Source organism: Chenopodium album, chromosome 26 (genome assembly GCF_948465745.1).
Source record: "Chenopodium album chromosome 26, dcCheAlbu1.1, whole genome shotgun sequence".
In the NCBI taxonomy this organism is placed as follows: domain Eukaryota; kingdom Viridiplantae; phylum Streptophyta; class Magnoliopsida; order Caryophyllales; family Amaranthaceae; genus Chenopodium; species Chenopodium album.
The window spans coordinates 36,894,618-36,916,106 of record NC_137859.1 but is presented as its reverse complement, the minus strand read 5'-3'; the positions used below and the strand labels follow the sequence as shown (position 1 = coordinate 36,916,106).

The 21,489-nt window shown below is 36.5% G+C and overlaps 1 protein-coding gene across 1 annotated transcript; it reads right to left on the bottom strand.

The window, feature by feature from the left end:
- Window positions 1-5,704: 5,704 nt before the first annotated feature.
- Window positions 5,705-6,238, bottom strand: LOC145617163 (uncharacterized). The gene has a single exon (XM_081671846.1). The coding sequence runs from the start codon at window positions 6,236-6,238 to the stop codon at window positions 5,705-5,707; it is 534 nt and encodes a 177-aa protein (XP_081527972.1).
- Between the last annotated feature and the right edge of the window lie 15,251 nt (window positions 6,239-21,489).

Below are 21,489 nucleotides of genomic sequence, written 5' to 3'. Positions count from 1 at the left end.
ACTTCTAAAAAAACCATACTTTAAAAAATACTATGTATGGCTATACATGGATAATAGAGTGAAATTTGTCAAAGAGCATGCATGACACAATCACACAATGCAAGGAGCTGATTGACGAGCCTTGTAAAAAATTCTTCTAACATTATTTGTCGTACTTTCTCCAAACCACATGGTCAGGAAACTTCTAAACATGATTTCTTCCTTTTCGAGCTTAACCTGAAATGCAACCCCAAAAACCAAAAAAGAGCTACAATGTCAGTATCGAGGTAATTTTTATATCTTGTAGTAAAAATTTCTCATCTATTTTTTCCTTTCTATTACAGATTAAATTATCTCAAGTAAGTAAAAACCAATATTCACACATTACATTTCAATCCTTGAATTTTAACTCCCAAGTCAGTACTCACCTCAAGTTCATTGCACTATTGTATTTGTTTCTCCAGTTGCTCCCAGGATTCCTTGATTTCTTTCAAGAGCTTTATCCTGAAGTGACGGCTCAGATGTTGATGACCCTTTTTTCTTGAATTGACATGACCTAGTTAATCCTAAAACTAACTTTTATACGTGACAATAATGCCTATAATCAGCTTGTTTTATACCTTATCTCTACCTAGTCTATTCTTCTAGATTGACAAAAGTAGAAATTTTCCCTAATGGTTTCTGGAAATTTTTTTAATGATGCCTTAAATCAAGTAGAAATTGCCATTCTAAAAGATATGAGATCAAGGAGAGGATGAGATTGAAGTTGCTTTAAGTAAGGAAATGCCCTTTGATCTTATTGAAACAAAGAACATCACAAATTGACCCTGAAAATTGTCTAGCATGATAAAAAAAAACTCCGAGACAAACATCAATGATAATAGAGAAGATATGAAGACGAACAACTCCGCTTAGATAACTTACCATCCAAAAACTGAATCCTTCACCCCCAATCACTTCATTTGGCTAGTATACAGTAGAAAAACTAAGGAGCTATTTGTCTCAAAATTCCAGAAAGCAAGAAGTTTTGCTTCATATACCAAATGTATGCGAAACCAGGGGAAGTAGGTAAAAAAAGGTACATCACAGAACAAAGCTGCTACTTAAATCAAAGCTTTAAAACTATTGCATGAACTTGTCATTATATATTGATATGACAACCTAAAAAAACAACCACTTTTAGGGGGTATCATTTTTACCCTTCACTTGTTGCTAAATTACTTAAAGTAAAATATTGTACCCTTTGATAAGTGTCATGATGGGGCTAGATTTTCTAAGATGTCTAATATACAACAGGGTGTACCATGCATAGGATGCACCCCAAAATCATTTTTTAGCTCGTGTCGGTGTATGTAAAACCCATGTATAAAATATGAAATGCTCAAACTTAGCTTGTAGCTTGTGAAACCAGCATATGACAAAAAAAAAAAAAAAAAAAAAAAAAACTCTAAGAAGGATGTTCTATCATTAAATTAATACACAAATCACTTATCATTCCTACTTTATCATGCAACCAATACACCTTAAACTACCAGAACACATCCCTCCTAAGGAGTATTATATTGGAACAGAGGCATACAATAGCAACAACTTTAAAAAGCACTTTTAGTATATATATCCTAGTCTGGGGACAAATTACTGGATGGTTGGATGTAACTCTGGAATATAAAAGATCCAGATTTTCAGTTATGTATGTCTTCAAAACTGACTGTCCTCACACTATTGTGTTAATCTATCTTTTCTATCCCATAACTTATACAAGTTAACTATACAACCATTAGCTGTAGTGTGGTGTTTACTTTTATCAAGGACCTTAAAAGATATGTCACAACACTAAAATATCGAGTAATTGGATAGAAAATAGCATAATATATTTCATATCTTTTCTATTCTTCACTCTTTCGGCTTCCTTTTATTCAATTTAATATTCCCACTTTCCCAGCCTTTGTTGTCTCTAACCTTCAATAATGGACAAAGGCATATGATTAAGCCACAACAATATCTAATTCCCAATTGCATATGATGTCAAAGAGAGATTGTGATGAAATGAAAAATAGCCCATTAATAAAGAAACCATTGGGACATCACTCAATTAGAAGATGAGATAAAGAGATGTCCTATAATACTGACAATATTATCTAGTCTTTACCCTTAACTCTCCTCCACACCTCTTCACATTAATCTCCAAGAAACAGAATAGATGGCTACTGATATAACCCTGAAACTTTTCTATAGTGACCTAAATTTCTGTGATATTGATGACAGTTGTGTAAGATGTCTACTTGATAATATTTGACTAAGACACATCTATTTTATCTCTAAGTACGCGCGTAAGCATTTTACTTTCTTACTCCATAACTTTTTATAGTTAAAGTCAACATTCGCCCAGTGATCCAAATGGGGTCCATTAAATTTAAGCCCTCAATCGTATGCTAGACAAATTTCTAACAATATCTCACATTAGCAAATAAATAAAAATCTGATAGTACACTTTTATCATCACCTTCTTCCCTTTCTTATTGCCTCAACAACTTCTCTCTCACTGACATTGCAATACAATGCATGTGATATGCCCTCAGCTATTTTTGAAGAATAGTTTTAACACTTAAATACATGAAGTAATAGCCTATGAACAATGGTTTTAGCAATTTTCAAAGAATTTAGGAGCACTTCAGCATATATGATATAAGAACCCCAATAACAAGTATTATTAATTAATCACTATCAGAGAATTTCTACACAAATTGTCATTACTATACTGTTTAACATTACATCTGCCATAGTCAACTTCACTACTTGTATCCAACCAAAAACTTCACTTTGGAAAATAAACATCCAAAATTAAATTTAAGATTAAACCCAACAAAAAGTCCTACTAATAAAAATCATCTATTAAATATATTTTAAAATTTGACTACTCGTCTCCCCAAATTCTCACTAAATACAAAAAAAAGATCAATCACATTTACAAAAAAGGGTTGGGGGGGGGGGTGAAATGCAGAAATTAGAATGAATTTCAAAATTTATGGATCACAATAAACAAAGAAGACATTAGTAGTGATAAGAGACTACGAAAGTTTGAGCTTTGTGATAAGTCATACTCTTTTTTTTTACTTCTTCCTCTTAGTGGTTGGCTATATGAACTGGGAAAAGGTGAAGTGAGAGAAGAACAGTAATTCCGACCACAACTGCATCTGCAGTCGTATCCTTTTTGCATCAACTGGAAATTAAAACAATTATGGCAAAATAGATCTAAAAAACCATAGATCTCTGAAAACCAGAAATCATCAATTGAAAAATAGCAATTCGGAACCAAAAGTATTACTTTGTATATGATTGGTGGAGCGGTAGATGAAAATAGCCAAGAAAATGCAAGTAATATATTTGTACTAAATTGATATGTAGAAGCACGATAAATTGATGGATCATTTACTTACTTTGACATCATCAATGCAATACAGAAAATTAATATTTGAGACCCTAAGAAAGTAAATTCAACAATTCTACCAGTAAATATATCATCTCACGTTCTGATAATTACGATTGCTAACAAAATTTCTCAGCCGAAAAAGAATTATTTGTTTTTCGCCCAAAATTTCCCTATCTCCTCAAATTTCTCCAGATCTTTAAAACCCAAAATAAGAAATATGGGTGAATTATAACTGATAAAGTTTTTCTTCTCACGCGCTGTCGCCGCACTCAATACCAGAATTTTGTGTAACCTCGAACTGTTTTCGAAGCTCATCAACCTAAAAAACAAGTAGATAAAAAGGAAAAAGAAAAATCAAAATCAGAGGATCTGAGATAAACCCTAGAAAATAGAGAACGAAATTAGGGATTGAAATGGGGTAAAATTACAAACAAATTGAGTTAATTACTCATTACATATCCACCTTGTGAGGGATCGTATGAGAGAGAGAGAGAGAGAGAGAGAGAGAGAGAGAGAGAGAGAGAGAGAGAGAGAGAGAGAGAGAGAGAGATGAGCATGGTGAGATACTTCTAGAATTAAAGATCACTCGCCGCCATTAGGAAGAAGATTGAGGTCGATATCATCGGAAGAGTTGATAAGAAATCCGACAGAATTGGGAGAATAATTCCTTCTCTAAGCAATTATGGGCGGCTGTGGTTGTGTTCTTCATGAGTGTCGTCGGTGAGATAAGGAAGAAGGACGAGATTGAGAAGAGGAGAGAGAACAGAGAAGTTTGTCTGTGACTTTGTGTGATGAAGGATGAAAGAGGAAAGAGATGTGTACCGGTGAATGTGAGTTTTGTCTTTTTCACTGCAAAATAATTGGAGGGCAAAATAGGAAGACCACTGTAGATGAGGAAACCAAAGGCAAAATATAGGGGTGAAATCGTCCGGCCACTGTTCATAAGGATTCCAACCTTTGAGCAATTCTAATTTGTGCTCCCAGGCTTTTATAGGGTAAGGATTCTATTTTTTTTAACAAGATTTAAAGGGAGTTGTTAAACGTTGCTCTCATTTTACAAGGGAACGTTCGCATTTTTACAAAGGATTTCTATTTTTACCCCTAGTATATAAGTTCACGACTCACTCCACGACACTCACATTTCACTCTCTAATCTCACTATCAAACTCTCATACTCACTCGGTTTTTAAATACTTGCTCCACTTTCTTTTTCCGGCCGTTTTTAAATACTTGCTCAATTTCTTTTTTTGGAAAGCTTTTACAAAATTTAATTAATTTCACACACTTGGTGGACCCAACATAATACTCTCTCTCCTCCTATTCTTCCACTACTTTTGTTTTTTACAATTTTTATATTCTCAACTACCCCACTACCTCTATATTTTACTCCCTCCGTCCCTAAATTACATTCCTCTTTGGAAATTTACACGGGAATTAAGGAGGGAAGAATAAGACAAATAACAATAATTAGATAATGCAATGGGAAGTACAAAGATAGAATAATTATTACTCATGACATGTCATCAATCCTTTGCAAAAAAAAGGACCAATCAATCACATGCTCCTAATTGAAATTTTTTAACCAATCATATTCATTGTAATTTGGCACAAGGATTATGAGTGAGATTAGGAAAGGATGAGTGAGAAAACATTAAATATAAAACAGAAAAAGAAAGTTGATTTATTAAAAAAACTTACCAAAAATAGAAAGGAGGAATGTAATTTTGGAATACCAAAAATAAAAAGGAGGAATGTAATTTAGGGACGGAGGTAGGGAGTATTACTTTATCCAATTTCTCCTAAAACTCCGCGCATGGAGAAATGGAGCGAGTATTTAAAAATGGAGGGAGTACAATTTAAATTATACACAAACTCTAATTTGTATTTTATACTTTATAATCACAAAATATACGGGTATTACAAATCAAGTCTCTAACCTTTGGAAATTCCAGGGATAACAGTCGAAGAAATATTATTACTGCCATGTTTGTCAGCCACCCAAGCATCGCCCCAAATATCAATGCTCTCACCATTGCCCACCTTCCAAATCAACCCATCTCTCAAGATAGACTTTGAAATCCAGATTCTCGACCAGGTATAACTTCTGAACTAACCAAGATAGGACCCCCAACAAATCAGATTCCGGGTAATATTTGTGTGCCATGACTCTACCAAATAATGAAGAAGGGTGCTTGAAAAGTCTCCAAGCTTGATTCCCAAGGAGAGCTAGATTAAAAAACCTCATATCTCAACCCCATTCACCCCAAGCATTTAGGAAAACAAAGCACATCCCACTTAATTAATACAGTGAACCACTTTCTTTTGATCCGAACTTCCCCACCAGGACCTTGCAGTCATGGAACGAATCTCATCAATGACAAAAATCATGACAATAATTGGAATTTTGTAAACTCCCATTAAACAGGTTGGAATGGCTTGGATAACCGATTTGATGATCACCTCTTTGCCTGCTCTTGACAAAAGTTTCTCTTTCCACCCTTTCAACTTTTTCCAAAGTTTATCCTTCAAAGCATTACAATATTCCCTCTTTGACCTTCCAATAATCGTCGGAATCCCCAAATACTTCACATGTGCCTCCACCTTTTTCATCCCTAAAAGTTCAACAAGTTCCTCTTGCTTCAACTCACATACGCCTTTGCTAAAAGAGACCTCCAATTTCTCATAATTAATTTTATGTCCGGAAGCTACTTCATATGTGTTGAGAATTTCATCTATTTTTGAGCATTCCCGTCGGTTGGCTCTTGCAAAAAGAAAACTGTCATCAGCAAAAAGGAGATGTGAAATACTCGGCCCACTCCTTTTCTTCATAGTGTGAAAATTTTCCAAAGTGCTTTTGTACCAGGGAGACTAATTACAAACAATGCTTTAATATCACACAAGTTTTAATAAAGGTTTTTTTTTTTTTTTTTTTTTTTGTTTGAGGGAAAGTTTGAATAAAGGTTATTAGGATCACTATGTTTAATACTCCTAATTGTAAGGAGTATCGTCTGTTACATGTAGACTTGGCAAATGGGTCATTGAATTTCAGGTTGGGTCAGGTAACATTTAGGTTGGGTCATTTCGGGTTTCAGGTATGATTCGGGTCAGGTATCGGGTCGAGTTCGGGTCGGTTCATTTCAATACGGGTTAGGCCATTTTCGGGTCAAGTATGTTTGGGGTCATATTTAAGTTGGGTCAAAATCAGGCCAGGCCAGGTCATGTTTTGGTTGTTTCATTTGTAGATCAAACTCAAATCAATAATTTTATATTTTGTTATTGTTATAATAAGAACTATCATTTCGGATTATGAGCTTGACTACGGTTGAAGATGATCAATTTGAGTTATTTTTGGCACCAAACATTATTAGTTTAATTATAAAGTAATTTTAGTTCAGGACATTTTGATATCAGGTCTGTTCGGGTTAATTTTGGGTATCGAGTTTGTTCAGTTCAAGTTTGTGTCAGGTCAACTCCATTTTTGGGTCAGGTATGAGTTGATGTTATTGGGTCAATTTCGGGTCATGGGTTGGGTCATTTGGGTAGTGTCATCGAGTCTGGGTTAGAATTGTCAGATCTAGTTACATGTGTATAACCCTCAAATTCAAAATAATATTATAATGGACTAGGTACACACAAGCTTTTTCGATCCGATTAAGCTAAGACCATCATCACTCATGGTATAAAATTTATACCACCCCTCTCTCTCTCTACCACTTTCTCACTCCTCCACATCATCTATACCACAATACAATATACTTTCTCCAAAAATCACCCCACCCATGGTATAAAAAAAGTTTAACAACATACTTTCTCTCTCCTATATGTATGAATTATACACTTAATTAAATTATAATTATATTTTGTTTTATGTTGAAAATAACTAATTAATATTTATAAAGTTAATTAAATAAAAATAAGCAATTTAGGTAGAAAAAAGTGGATTTCAAAAATATATAAAACTATATTAATATGGGTGTCTATGTGTATGTCTTGAAAAATTATGAACAATGGTAATTTTTTCATAATTTTGACTTTATAATTTTTTCTTAAAATGCAATTGAGAAAAATAAATAAAAGATGTATGACAACTAGGCCACATGGCGTGACCTGGTTGGTTTATGTTTCACGTGGAACGAAGCTAAAGTTTACCATGAGATGGTATATACTATAGTTTTATGCTATCAAGATAGTAAAAATTTGCAACTTTTTGATGAATATTTACACCGTGGTATAAAATTATACCACGAGTGTTGATGCTCTATTAAATATGGCAACAAAATAATAACGTTGGATAACTAGTGATATTAACAAAATAACAATTGATATTATATGTGGGCTTGTATGGAAATTTGGCTTTGCTTTGGGCCAAAATGGTCGATCCACGTTTGCCCAAACACTAAATTTCTTTTACGAGTAGTAATTTGTCAGACTTGTCAATTTGCCATTATATCAATATCAACTAGTCATCTGGGCCCGTGCAATGCACGACTTGTTCATAGAAAATTGCATTGAGAGATGAATGAGGAAATACCAATAAATAATTATGGTGTAATGTGTAACTGAAAAAACATAATTAAAGAAATAAATGGGACTTTAATTTGAAATGAGGTTTGATACAAAGAAGATGGAGGGACTAAAATCAAAGATAGAAAATGAAAAAGGTTGAATTAATGAGGGGAGATGAAGAACAAGTGTTTAATGAAAGAGTTAAGAAAAATAGTATAATTAAAGAAAAAGAAAAAAAAATGTAAAACGACATGTGGCACATTGGGTTGAAAAAGAAGATAGGAAAGTGTAATAGAATGATGACACATGTCTTTTTTGGTTTGCTTTTTTAAATACTAAGTATAGATGTCAATATCAATATCAATCAATCAATCAATATATATATTAAAACTCATGGCAAGGATTGTAATCTTGCCATATGTTGCCAATCTTGTCACGTGTCGCCATGTCACTTATATTAATTACTAATATTTTTTTACAAAAATTTATTATTTGTTAGCATCAATATTTGAACTTATAAGCCATAACCTTTATATTCATTAAAATTGAACTTTGATCACCACTCTAACGACACATCTTATATGATAATAAAGTTGTACTCCCTCCGTCCCAAAATGGACGACCTATTTGGCCAAAACTTTGTCCCAAAAAGAATGGCCCATTTGCATTAAAACACCCACCAACTTGCTACAATATTTGTGCAAAATTAGCTTCCCCATATAAAAATTATTTTCCATGTTATTTTATTACTTTCTCTCTCTATTTTTCTACAAACCCCATGTAAATTTATCTTTCCAATATACTTTTACTTCTTTTTACTTAACTTCCTTAATACCCACGTAATCATAGGTTATTCTTTTTGGGACGGAGGGAGTATTAAAAAGTGTTATTTATGTTCATAAATTCTAGAATTATAATTATGAACTTATATGTGGATATTTTAACAATAATATGATTACAAATTTATTTTCGTTTCTTTCAGTTACTCAACACCATAACTTATATAGGAGTTAATTAAAATATGTAATCCAAAAATGCAAAACAATTTTACAGGTTTTTTCTTTTTACCATAAAATATATTTACTCAAATGAATTTATTATGAAAGCTGATTAATAAAAAAAATCCTTTAACAATTAAAACAAACTGATACAATATAACATTTAGACTACTACACATTAAATAATGAATTTTGATGTTCAGTTATATTTACAAAATTTAACAAATGATATTATTTTTATAAAAGCACCAATATATTTCACTTTATTTTGTTATAACTTTTAATTTACACTAGGGAAGCCTACGCGCGCGATGCACGCGATACAGCTAGCCATCGTAGGGGAGTTATAAATTCGAACCTCAAAAGTTTACGTACTTTGAGTTGCTGTTGAATTATACTTGTTTTAGGACGATCAATAAAAGATTTTATCTTAATTTATTTAATTGTAGAAACATGTTTTGTGTTATGATTATTTATTTTGAAAATGATCATATATATTATAACTCGCCAATGTAGGCATTACTATATAAAAAGGCAATCAAAGCTATTGCATCATTCTATAGCTACAATAGGAGTGTTATGGAGAGGACAAAACCCTCATTGAACACCCTGGCACAAAGGCTATGTAGTATATTTCCCTGCAATTAGATAGTCTTTGGACCATATAATGAAGGAGATAACATTTATGAGCTACGAGTATTTAACTGTTGATGTATAAGTATGTCTTAACTCTTTCCTATAACCATAAACTATAAGCTTTTCCTAGGATAAAACTCGAGCCAATGACACAGTAACTAAAGCAAAATACATCTTCAAACAACCTCTTAATCAAAAGCATAAGACTATACTACCTCATATGTAAGACATAACTGGTATTCTGTAAAAGACTCATCAAATGAGTTGCTTTGTTTTGACTCCCCTATAAACACAACTAAAAGAGACTACATCAAAAGTATTACTGTTATGTTTTTTTTATTTTTGGTTTATCATTTTAATGGCATCCAAGCAATTACACTTTACACTCCACCACTATGAAGGTACCATTATTGCATTCATCCGTCAACTCCACCAATCTTGAGTTGTCCCCAACTCTAACCAGATACGGGCGTCTTCGAATAGTATGCTTATTCACCTCTTCGTATAACATAAACAAATAGATTGCACGAACTTTACATTTCCTTTAGTATAAAAAAACAACCAGTAAGGTCATCATCCTTATAGAATTATCGCGGCGGTGGGTGGTGACCGGGGGTTCCGGAATGGAAACTGGCATGTTAACATTATTTTCCAGCAACCAGAAAATGAGTTCGTGAGAAAAGAGGAAATTGAGAAATGAGGAGTTTTGGCCTTTTCGTTGGAATGATAAGAAGGAAGATAAACAAAAGAAATAGAGGACAAAAATACGACAGGTTAAATACTTAAATGCATCAAAATTAATTTTAATTGGGGGTAAATGTATCAATTAACTTTTTTAAGGGTATAATAGTCTTGACACTATTCATAAGAGTATTTTCCCACTTTTTATAAGGTAGGGAAACAATGACTAGGGGCATCGCCCGGGCCAAAAACTAGTTATACTCTATAAACCAAAATAATCCCACGCTATATACTCTATATACTCTATACTCTATACTCTACGGTGGATTCACCTTGTTATTTTTTTTCATTTTTGAACCAAGCTTAGTCCAAGACCTCCAAGTAATGGAAAATTGGCTCTATTTTTTTTTTTTGAACAAAGAATTATTGGTGTCAAAAAAAAAAATAATCCCACGCTATTTGCATTTCCTTGACTGACTGTTGACTCTAGTCCCCCCCCCCCCAATAACCAGTACGGTCCGTACATCACCTTTTCTTCCCGCACTCTCTTCCTTGCTGCGCAAGCTCATAACACTCACGAAAAATGGTGATTATTATCCATAATCTTTGCGATTTTACTCTGCAATTTCGTTTTGGCCAGTGATTCTAATCCGATTATTATCCATAATCTTTGCGATTTTACTCTGCAATTTCGTTTTGGGCACTGATTCTAATCCATTTGAGTTGGTTTTCATTGTAGGTTATTGGGGGCGAGGGGAAGGAACAGGTCAGTGGAGAAGAAACTCTTCTGGGTGTAAATTTCTTTTTTCGTTGGATTATTCTGTTTTTATGATGTTGAAATTAAATAGTTTTGGTGTTATTGATAACTTGATAAGTGAAATGTTTTATGGTTTGATTTGATATATGTATTTTCATTAAATCTCAATAGTGTATGATCATGTTTTAATGGTATTCACGACACTTTAAAATGCAACATTAAAATATTATGTGTGTGGTTTTATGAGCAGAGACATGATGTCGTGGTGATTGTGAATTTTATACGGTTCAAAAATTGGAGTTAGACCTGGTTATTGGGCGGGTCGGGTCAGGGTCGGTGCGGGTCGGTTGCGGGTCAGGGTCAAAGAGGGTCACCTTTTATAGGGTCAATATAGGGTCGGGCCCATGCGGGTCGCGGATCGATAATGGACGGGCCTACAAAATATCAATTACAATAAATATTGGACAAAGCCATTATTAAATACATATGAATACAAATTAATCTATATAATTATTTTTACATTATGTATTTTCTTTATCAACTAAAATGGAAAAACTTGTTGGCCCTATATTGACCCTACCCAATAAGGGCCCTGTCCATTAATAGCCCTGTCCATTAAAAGCCCTATAAGCTTGGCCCTGACCCTGTTATCATTGGGCTACCCTCTTCCCTGTTATCATTAATAGTGTTTCATCACCATCTATCTCATCAAATTGTCTTTTTCTACGTATGATACGTCTTTGAGGAAATACAGGATCAATGCCAATTGAGCTATTTTTTTTTGCAATATCCATGGCCTTTGAAAAACCATTCTCCCTATATTTTTTTCTTCTGTTTTCTACTCTTTTTTCTGCTGTTGCTCTTCTGTTCTCTGCTGTTTTGACATGAGTAATAACAGCAGCCCCCCAAACGCTCATAATGAGCAGCAAAATCACGATCTGAGAGGTGGGCCGCTCATCCCGACACCTGCAGATTTCAACCTTGAATCCTTGATGAGAGTAGCATTGATTTTAACTCGTGTGTTATTGGGATGTTCATTGGTCCACGCCCTCCCTCTGAGCATTATGTGCAATTGATAGTGAACTCGAGGTGGATAAGGAGGGGGGAAATTAGGGTCCAAAGGTCAGGACCGTATTTTTTATTCGAATGCAGAAATATAAGGGACTATGATGGGCTGATCCAAACTGGTACGGCAGTCTTTGATGGCAGATTAATTAATTTGCGTCATTATCAAAGATTTTGTCCCTCAACAAATGAGTTTCACTCTCACGAGGCTTTGGGTGAGGGTGTATGGTCTCCCTTTGGGCTATCTAACCGAGTACATTGAAGAGGTGGACCATGAGGGAAACAATCTTCTCATGCATGCTGAGCTAAGGGCAAGAATGTTAGTGGATGTGTCGATGCCTTTAATTCCCGGATGTTTCATTCCTTTGGAAGGGGATAAAGTTATTTGGGTTTACTTGAGATATGAAGGGGTATTTAGGTTTTGCAAAGCTTGTGGGTGTGTGGGTCATTCTACATCTCGTTGCTCCTTGCATTCATCTATAGCAAGGAGAAGGGTTAGGCGACGTCTTGATGAAGTGGAAGCCGATGGAGTTAGGGTTCTTTACGGTCCGGCGGAATATCCATTCTACTCGAACTACATTCGAGGCCTACCCGATTGGTATAGGTATCGGAACACGGCCGTGGATTTGAAGCAAGGTGAAGGTCCGGTCGGAGGACCTTTGAATGCAAGAGTTCTAAGGGAGGAGGTGGATTTCGATGAACACCTTCCACATGACCTACCTTTTTCATCCTCGGAAAGTGAGGATAGTGAGCATTTCTTTTCCAGGGAAGAAGATCTTCCCAACGAAGACTCCGGCATCATGGAAATGGAGGAAGATAAAGTGCAACCGGATCTTGTGTTATCTCCGGGAAGGAGATTGGGATTAGTGGGAGATCCGTATGCAGAATTCACTCATAAGGAGGTGCATGGTCAAAGTAACACGGTGCTTAGAAGACCTCCAAACCCTAATGTGAGTACTACATACTCTAACCGTCGTGATCATGGCTTGAGAAGGGTTGGAGGTGAGCCAATGGCTCGAAGGTTTCTTAATTTTGTGAGGGTAGGCCGAGGGAGGAGTCATCTCTCCCTTGGCCGCTAGCTTACCACACCCTCCTAGGAGGTTCTTTGAAGGATCGAGGTTTGAGGTGGGTGAGTCATCTTCGGCTCAACAACAACCCCTACAAAGGGGAGGACTGGGGACAATTTTTCACACTTTGGGTATTTCGGAGTGGGCAGCTAGCCCAAATGGGATTGGTAGAAGCAATCTGGCAAGACATGGATTAGGAGGTTGGCTCAACTCGGATGATGAAATGCCGAGTAATGTTTTGGAAAACTCTTCGATTATGGCTACGGTGAGGGAATATGGGGAGCAACCACCGGATGATGAGTATGCTAGCATCATAGAGGCAAGCACGATCCTTTCTTTGGGTATTCGACATGCTAGAAGGGAGGAAATTCAAGGGATTCATCAAAATGTTAGGTCCTCTACTCCTTTTTTGAGGTTGTCTCCCGCCGACTTGGGAGGGCTTCCTAACCTTCCACTCACGGAGTTTGATCCGCCTAACACTCCGGTATCACCCTTTAGTTCTTTCAATTTCACCGAGTTATTCAATTTTGATGATAGTGCTAACACCAGGAAAAGGATTCGAGAGGCTGTGGGGCATAAGCCTCTTTCTCTTGGAGGTGACTCGGTTCTCTATAGTGAGACGGACTATGAATGGGTGGAGCGAAAAAGGCTCAAAAGGTTCCATAGGTGGTCCGAGAAGGGTGGATTTAGCATTTGGATCAAGGATAGAAATGGGTTGAACAGGTTTGCATCTAAGGCAATTTCGGATCCAGATATGGCTCGTGAATTTGGGGTGGAAGTTGATGATGACATCAAGAGAAGGGTGAACAACAAGAGGCACTAAAGTTTTTCTTCTTCTTCAACCGTGTCCTTAAAGCAGCAAAAGAGCGAGGAAGTGACTTCGGCTTTGAGAGAGATAAGGGATGATATGGACATCGATCTACAATTGTCCATTCTTGAGTCTATGAGGGTTTTGTCAAATGGTAAGGAGGTTGTACCAAATCAGCCCCCGAGAGAGATATGAAGGTTGTGGCGTGGAATTGTAGGGGTTTAAATGATCCACACTTCCTTACAATTCCGTACATAGTGTGGCTCTACCGGTCAAAGCTACCTTTATTTATGTTTATTTCGGAAACTAAAATGGCCTTTGTTGATGCGGCCTCAGTCTTAGATGTGTTGGCTCCTACATCCACTTTTGGTTGGGATTCGGATGGGAGTAGTGGGGGTTTATTAGTGTTAAGTTGGTCTAGTGATGTTGTTGATTGTTTGTACTCTTTAAAATTTTTTATCCTTTGTAAGATCTATGAATCTAATGGTAGTTTCAAGTATGTCCTTTTTCTTTATGGTGAGCCTCAATTAGAAAATAGAAAGTTAGTATGGGAACAACTACAATGGTTCTTGAATGAGTTCAAAAATGTTTTAGTAATAGGAGATTTGAATCAAGTTGAAAGTGGAAGTGACAAAATGGGGGGATCGATTCTTATTAAAGGAATTGATGCTTTCCTAAATTGGAGATTTAGTAGTAATGTCTCGGAAGTGCCCTTCTCGGGGCCAAGGTTTACATGGAGCAATAAGAGGGAAGGCAATGGTCTTATTCTTGAAAGACTTGATCGAGCTTACATTACTGAAGAATGGTTCCAACACTCACCGGAAGGGAAAATAGTCCATGAGCCAATCATATGCTCGGACCATGCGGCCATTACTTATCATTCTCAAACAAAAGAGGCTATTTCCAACAGGCCTTATCAAATTGAGAATTGGTGCCTCCAATTCCCGGAGGTCAAGGAGATTGTGGTTTCAGAATGGAATAAGAGGGTTCAAGGCTCCTCCATGTTTCAGCTTTCAAGGAAGCTAAGTTGTTTAAGGACCAAGGTGTAACTTTGGTGCATGGAAAATAAAAAGACATGGGGGGTTAATTGGAGGAAATTGACCAAGGACCTGCATGGCACAGCTTCGAATATTAGATCTCTTCAAGACGGGGATAACTATATCCAACAGATAAATCTTGTTGTGCCAGAAAGTCAGCTTGGGTATAGTTACTGGAAGCAACGTATGAAAGCAAACTGGGTAAGGATGGGAGATTTACCTACATCTACGATGTACAGAAAAGTTAAGCAACGTCAAGTCCGGAATGAAATCTTGACACTGAGAAATGAGAGTAATGATTGGGTGAAGGGTCAAGGGGAGGTGGAGGAGGTGATTTTAACATCGGTCAAGGAGGTCTTTAACCCCACCTACGCTTCTAATCATGGGGAGGAGATTGATCTCCTGCTTCGACAACTTGATATTCCTCAAATCTCTGAGGATGACAGGCTGGCGCGCTGGATAGACCTTTCACAGGGATAGAGATTTAAAAAACAATGTTTAGCATGCACTGTTCGAAGTCTCCGAGGCCTGATGGGTTTACAGCAAATTTCTTCCATTCCTACTGGGAAGATGTAGGGAGTCTAGTGGTGGATAGTGTGCAGCAATTTATGAGGACAGGGAACATGCTCAAAGAATGGAACCAGTCTTTTCTGGTTCTGATTCCTAAGGTTAAGGTTCTTGAGCTGGTGAGCCAGTTTAGGCCCATTAGCTTATGCAACACGGTGAAATGCATCTCCAAGTGTCTGGTGAACAGGTTAAAGAATATTCTTCCAAGCCTTATCTCCAAAAACCAGCATACCTTCATTCCAGGTAGGTACATGGAGGATAACATAATGTTGAGTCATGAGCTTATGCATTTAATAAATTCGAAAAAGGGCTCGAATTTTACAGCAGTTAAGATTGACATGTCAAAAGCTTATGATAGAGTGGACTGACTCTTTCAGTTAAAAGTTCTACAGGCCTATGGGTTCTCTAGCCATTGGTTAAAAATGATCTCGCAATGTATCTCAATTGTGAGTTTCAAGGCTGTCATTAACAGGAGAGCTTCGGAACATTTTACCCCGAAGTGTGGGCTAAGGCAAGGGGATCCTCTTTCTCCATACCTCTTCATTTTCTGCATGGACATCCCTTCGAGGATGCTTTCACTGGCAAAGGATATCAATCAATTCAAAGGGTTGAAGGTTTCAAGAAGATCTCCTTTTATCTCTCATCTATTCTTCGCAGACGATGCGATATTGTTCTTTAAGGCAGATGAAGAGGCATGCTCATGTATTAATGATATTCTCCTGAGATTCGGTAAGGCTTCGGGGCAGCAGTTAAACCTGTCAAAAATCCTTTGTGAAGTTTTCTCCAGGATTAGCCAGTGATAAAAGGTCAACGTTAAAGAGTATTCTTTCTATGCCAGAGACGGATAATATGGGTACACATTTAGGAGCACCGATAGATAAAGGTGTTGTCTTGGGCTTCTCTCAATCTCTCACAGGCGGCAAAGTTAGTTCTTATCAACACGGTTCTTGTAAGTATCTCGGCACATGTGATGAAATGCCTCAAGCTTCCTCAAAGTATTGTTAGCAAGATTGACTCGCTCATCTAGATACTGGTGGTCTAACAAAGGCAGTAAAGGTATGCACTGGGTTAGTAGGGATATCATTCAAACCCCCAAAAGCATGGGAGGTTTGGGAATTAGAGGCACTTCAATCCTCAATGATGCCCTACTTTTCAAGCAATCATCAAGGATGCATCTCAATCCTCAACTTTTGCTATCAAGGGTACATGGAGGATTATAATCTTGCGGGGGATGCAATATGGCCAGGCCTTATGTTAGGAAGGGGAATCCATCCTTAGGAAGATCTAGTCTTCAAAGAGTTTCCCAGGTTTTTAAGGATGGTTTTGCATGGAAAATTGGCATTGGAAAAGAGGTTAAGGCCATTAGTATGCCTTGGGTGGAAGGAGAAGTTCCAAGGGTGAATTCAAATCAGACCCTGGGAGCGGCTCTAGGTTGGAGGGTAGAGGGCTTCATTGATAAGAACACAGGAACTTGGGATACAGGTAAGGTTAGGAACTGTTTTGAGTGGAATAGTGCAAAAGCAATCTTGGCTATGGATCTCCCACATAAAGGGGATAATGACTTTACCTACTGGAAATGTCACAAGTCAGGAAGATACACGGTGAAAACAGGTTACTACTACCTCTTGAAGGATGCAGGGTTAAATCCGTCTTCCTTTACTACTAGAGACCAAGAATTCGTAAAGCTGATTTGGAGAATTGATATACAACCAAAATGGAAGCTTTTCTTATGGAGACTCTTCCATGATAGTATTGCTGTTAAAGTCAACCTAGCAAGAAGAGGTTTACAGGTTGATGAGATGTGTGAATTTTGTGGCACTAACCCGGAAGAAAGCCAACACCTCTCCCGCAAGAGAAGTTTGGGGTAAGTCCCAACTTTCTATGAGCCATGATTCCATTGGTTCCAGTTCTTTGAGGGAATGGATCCAGCACTATATCATGCTCTTTCATAGCGAGGATGGTAAGTTTGGTACCCGTAATGCTCTGTTCATAGCTACCTTATGGGGGTCTATGGAAATCTAGAAATGCTAGGTGTTTCAAGAATGCAAATGGGGATGCAAGTTATGTGGGGGAATTCATAAACCAGGCAATGCAAGATCACGAGGTCTTCACTCATAAGTATAACCAAGATGACCTAGCAAGGAATTAAGGACAAGTGACCCTATCATTCCCCTCATGTGCACTTGGGGAGAGACAAGACAGGTTATGACACTTTCATCGTAGAGGCTGATGGTTCGTGGGATAAAAGGACTACAAGAGCAGGGGTCGGTTGGGCGGTAGTCGATAACAGGTCTTCCAACATTCGGGAAGAAAAAGGGAAATGCGGAGTGGCTTCCTCGGTGGTGCAATGTAAAGCATAGGCTTGTCTGGAAGTGGGCTAAGGCACAGGGAAAACAGGGTATTCTTCTGCTTTCCGATTCCATTTCCCTCCTTAACAATTTGCAAGATAACCTTGGTAAGGATGTTTCGATTACTTGGTTGATTAAGGAAATTAGGGAATTGGGAGCCACGTTTCGAGGTGTGCAATATTAAAAGTTCCGAAAGACCAGGTAAAACGGGCGAACGACTTGGCTAGAAGATGTCGTCTTTCTTTGTCTTATATTTCTTAATTTGTTGTTCGTTTGCTATTGTCAAAAAATAAAAAAAAATAAATAAAAAAAAATAAATAAAGATCTAGCTTCACTTTGAAGTTTATGATCATTGTCAGCATCAGCTACTTCAAGTAATGCTTCACGTATCTTAGGTATTTGAAATCTGATTGCTTTAATACTTTCAACACGACTTTCCCATCGAGTGGCAGATAATGATTAAGAGTTAAACCTTTAACATTTTCTTTTAAAATATGCCATCTCTTGGTAGAACCAACAAATATAGTATAAATGCGTTGGATATACCAAAGAATTCCCTTGCTTTAGGAAAAGCATTTGCAATGTCACACAAAACTAAATTAAGACTATGACAACCACATGGAGAATAAAAAGCTCTAGGATTCAAATCCAATAGTCTCTTTAGCACAACTTGATGTTTACCTTTCATGTTAGAACCATTATCATATCCTTGTCCCCTGATATTATCTATGTCAAGATCATGAGATATTAACACATTTTCTAACACTTTAAACAGTCCTAGACTGGTAGTATCATGAACTTGTAAGAACTCAATAAATTTTTTTTCACTATATAAGAATTTGAACATTTGTCAACACACCTTAAAATTAAAGTCCTTTGTTCTTGATGACTAGCATCAGGTATACAATCCAACATCACATAAAAATATTTTGCTTCTTTTATTTTCTTCATGATAGCATTATTGATTTTAGAAGCAAGTAAGAGTATCAATTCATTCTGAATGTCATGGCTAAGATAATGATGATGAATAACCCCAGTCTAAATACGATGAACATGCTCAATAATCACATTATCAAATTCAACCAACATTTCAATCAAACCTAAAAAATTTCCATTGCTACTTTGATATAACCTTTCGTGTTTCCCACAAAATGCAAGGTTATTTTTACCAAGGAACTTCACAATAGCAAAATTCTAATAATGACACTTTTCTAGTACTCCTTTTCTTTTTGAAATTGGTCTTGGGTAACTTTGTCTATTGTTTCATTATTTTTCAATCTATTTCTAAGTTCACACCAAGCATCCATGTTCAAAACGTGATCAACACTTGTTTCATGTTCTTTAAGTCTATGACTAACATGTGACCAATTATTATATCCTTCATGTACCAAATTGCCTTTTCCGATACCCTTTTCGAAGATTTTACAGCAAAAACAATATACTTTGTCAATATCTTTAAAATAAACAAGCCAATCTCTATCACAAGTTTCACCATTAGGCAAATACCTAGTATATAAATTTGATGTAAATCTCCTAGATACTTTGTCGTTAGGGCCTTTCACTATGGTTAAGTCTCTTTTAGGGCCATTGAGAGCCAAAATATCAATCGACTTCTCATCAAGAGCTTCCCATATCCTTGGATCATATATATCACGAGAAACAAAATCATTTTCTTCACATTGTGAATATTATGGTCTAAATTTTCCTCCACATTTTGTTCAAAATCATCAACATTATTCAGATTCACATCTTGCTCAACATTAATATTCATCAACATTAACATTGTCATTAATTTCATCTACATTATCATTATCAACATTAAAATTATCACCACCAACATTATCATTATTTTCTTCTAACTCTGAATTAATAGGATTTTCACTTCACTGTGGCACTATTACAAAAAACTTAACTAAAGCACCTTTTTGTGATTGAATGAATTGATCTTCCTTCTTTTTTTAAATTGCGTTTTCATGCCCAGATGGATACTTTCGAAACATATTAAACACAATTACACAAAATATTTGATAGAGAGGAAAAATGCCACCGGAAAAAGTTTGGCCGCTTCACCAACTTAGGCAAAATTGACTAATTTGTATTAAAGTGATAATACAAGGCAAAATTGACTAATTTGTGCTTCGCCCTGGCTCTCTAGGGCGAGCACGAGTAATATAGTCAATTATCTCAATTTCATTGAGATGTTGCTCGCGCTCGGCAGGGTAGCATTACCCGATCTACTTTGTGAACGTACATGTCCGTTGGATATTAACTACTCTTCATATAAATTCTATAAATAGGAGTTTATATGACATACATGATGGATGAAAAAAAGAGATTATCATATAACTTGTTTCTTTTGAGAGAATTTATCGATAGTATTTTCTCTTAATTGGGTTTACAAACACTTGTTCACAAACTTCTTGTAGATTGATTTTGATAAACAACCAAAATCAATGGTCTCTTCTTTGTATCCCAATAACAATATCGTGTTAACCCTGTTGTTTCGTAGATGGTCGATAATAAACTATTAGGAAAGCGGCTATGATACGTGTCTAGAAAATATATCCAGTCCCTCTTGTTCATTCCTCCAAATTTTGTTCTAACATATTCTTCATTTTCTTGATTATTCAGGGCATTTCATCACAAGGAGGAGGTTTGGGAAACAATTGGGTTGTGCTTGGTCGTCAGCTGGAAGGGAGCAAGATGGGTTCATTTGTTCGGTCGCCCCAGAGCAGGATCCCTGGAATCCTACTTCCCATCCAGCCATTACAGCAGCTTGAGTTTTGTATTTCCATTGGGGTAAGTTACATAATTTTGTTAATTTAATTTGTCTCGTAATAATCGCAATAGTAGATCTTGATGATGATGCCTTATGTATTTTTTGTGAGCTTGGGATAATGTCACAAGTCCTAACTTGGCACTAAGAAAATCATGCTGCTGAGAAGGTAATGATTTTTGCTGAGAAGGTAATGATTTTGTAAGAATGTCAGCAAGCAGCTGAAGGGTGGACTTCACATAAGAAGTGGAGATGAACCCGAATCTATATTCTCTCTAATATAGTAGCAATCAAGTTTGAGATGCTTTGATCTTTCATGATAAGCTTGATTCTCTGCGATATATTGTGCAGATTTATTAGGAACATCAATATTTAGATCTTCAAAGATCCCTGCAACCCATGCCAATTCACTAGTAGTTTGGGACATGCTTCGGAGCTCAGCCTCCCATGATGACTTAGATACAACATTTTGTAACCTAGTCTTCCAAGAGATTAAGGAAGTTCCCAGAAATACATAGAACACATAGAACCCTGTAAGAGACCTGCCCTCCTCGAATCTGCATCATTGTAACCAAGTAAAATGTGTTTGTTTTGTCTAGGATAGAACAACCCCAAATCTGTTGTCCCTTTGAGATATCGAACCACATGTAAAGCAGCATGTAAGTAAGGTTTTCTAGGACAACTAACATACTGACTTAATTGCTGAACTAAGATGGTTAAGTCAGGTCTCACTCTTTTTAATTGCCTCAAATTCTTCTTCCATAGCATTTACCCATTTCGCATCCATAAATGTTTCCTTGTAACTGCATGGCTCTTTCACTCTCATAACATTAT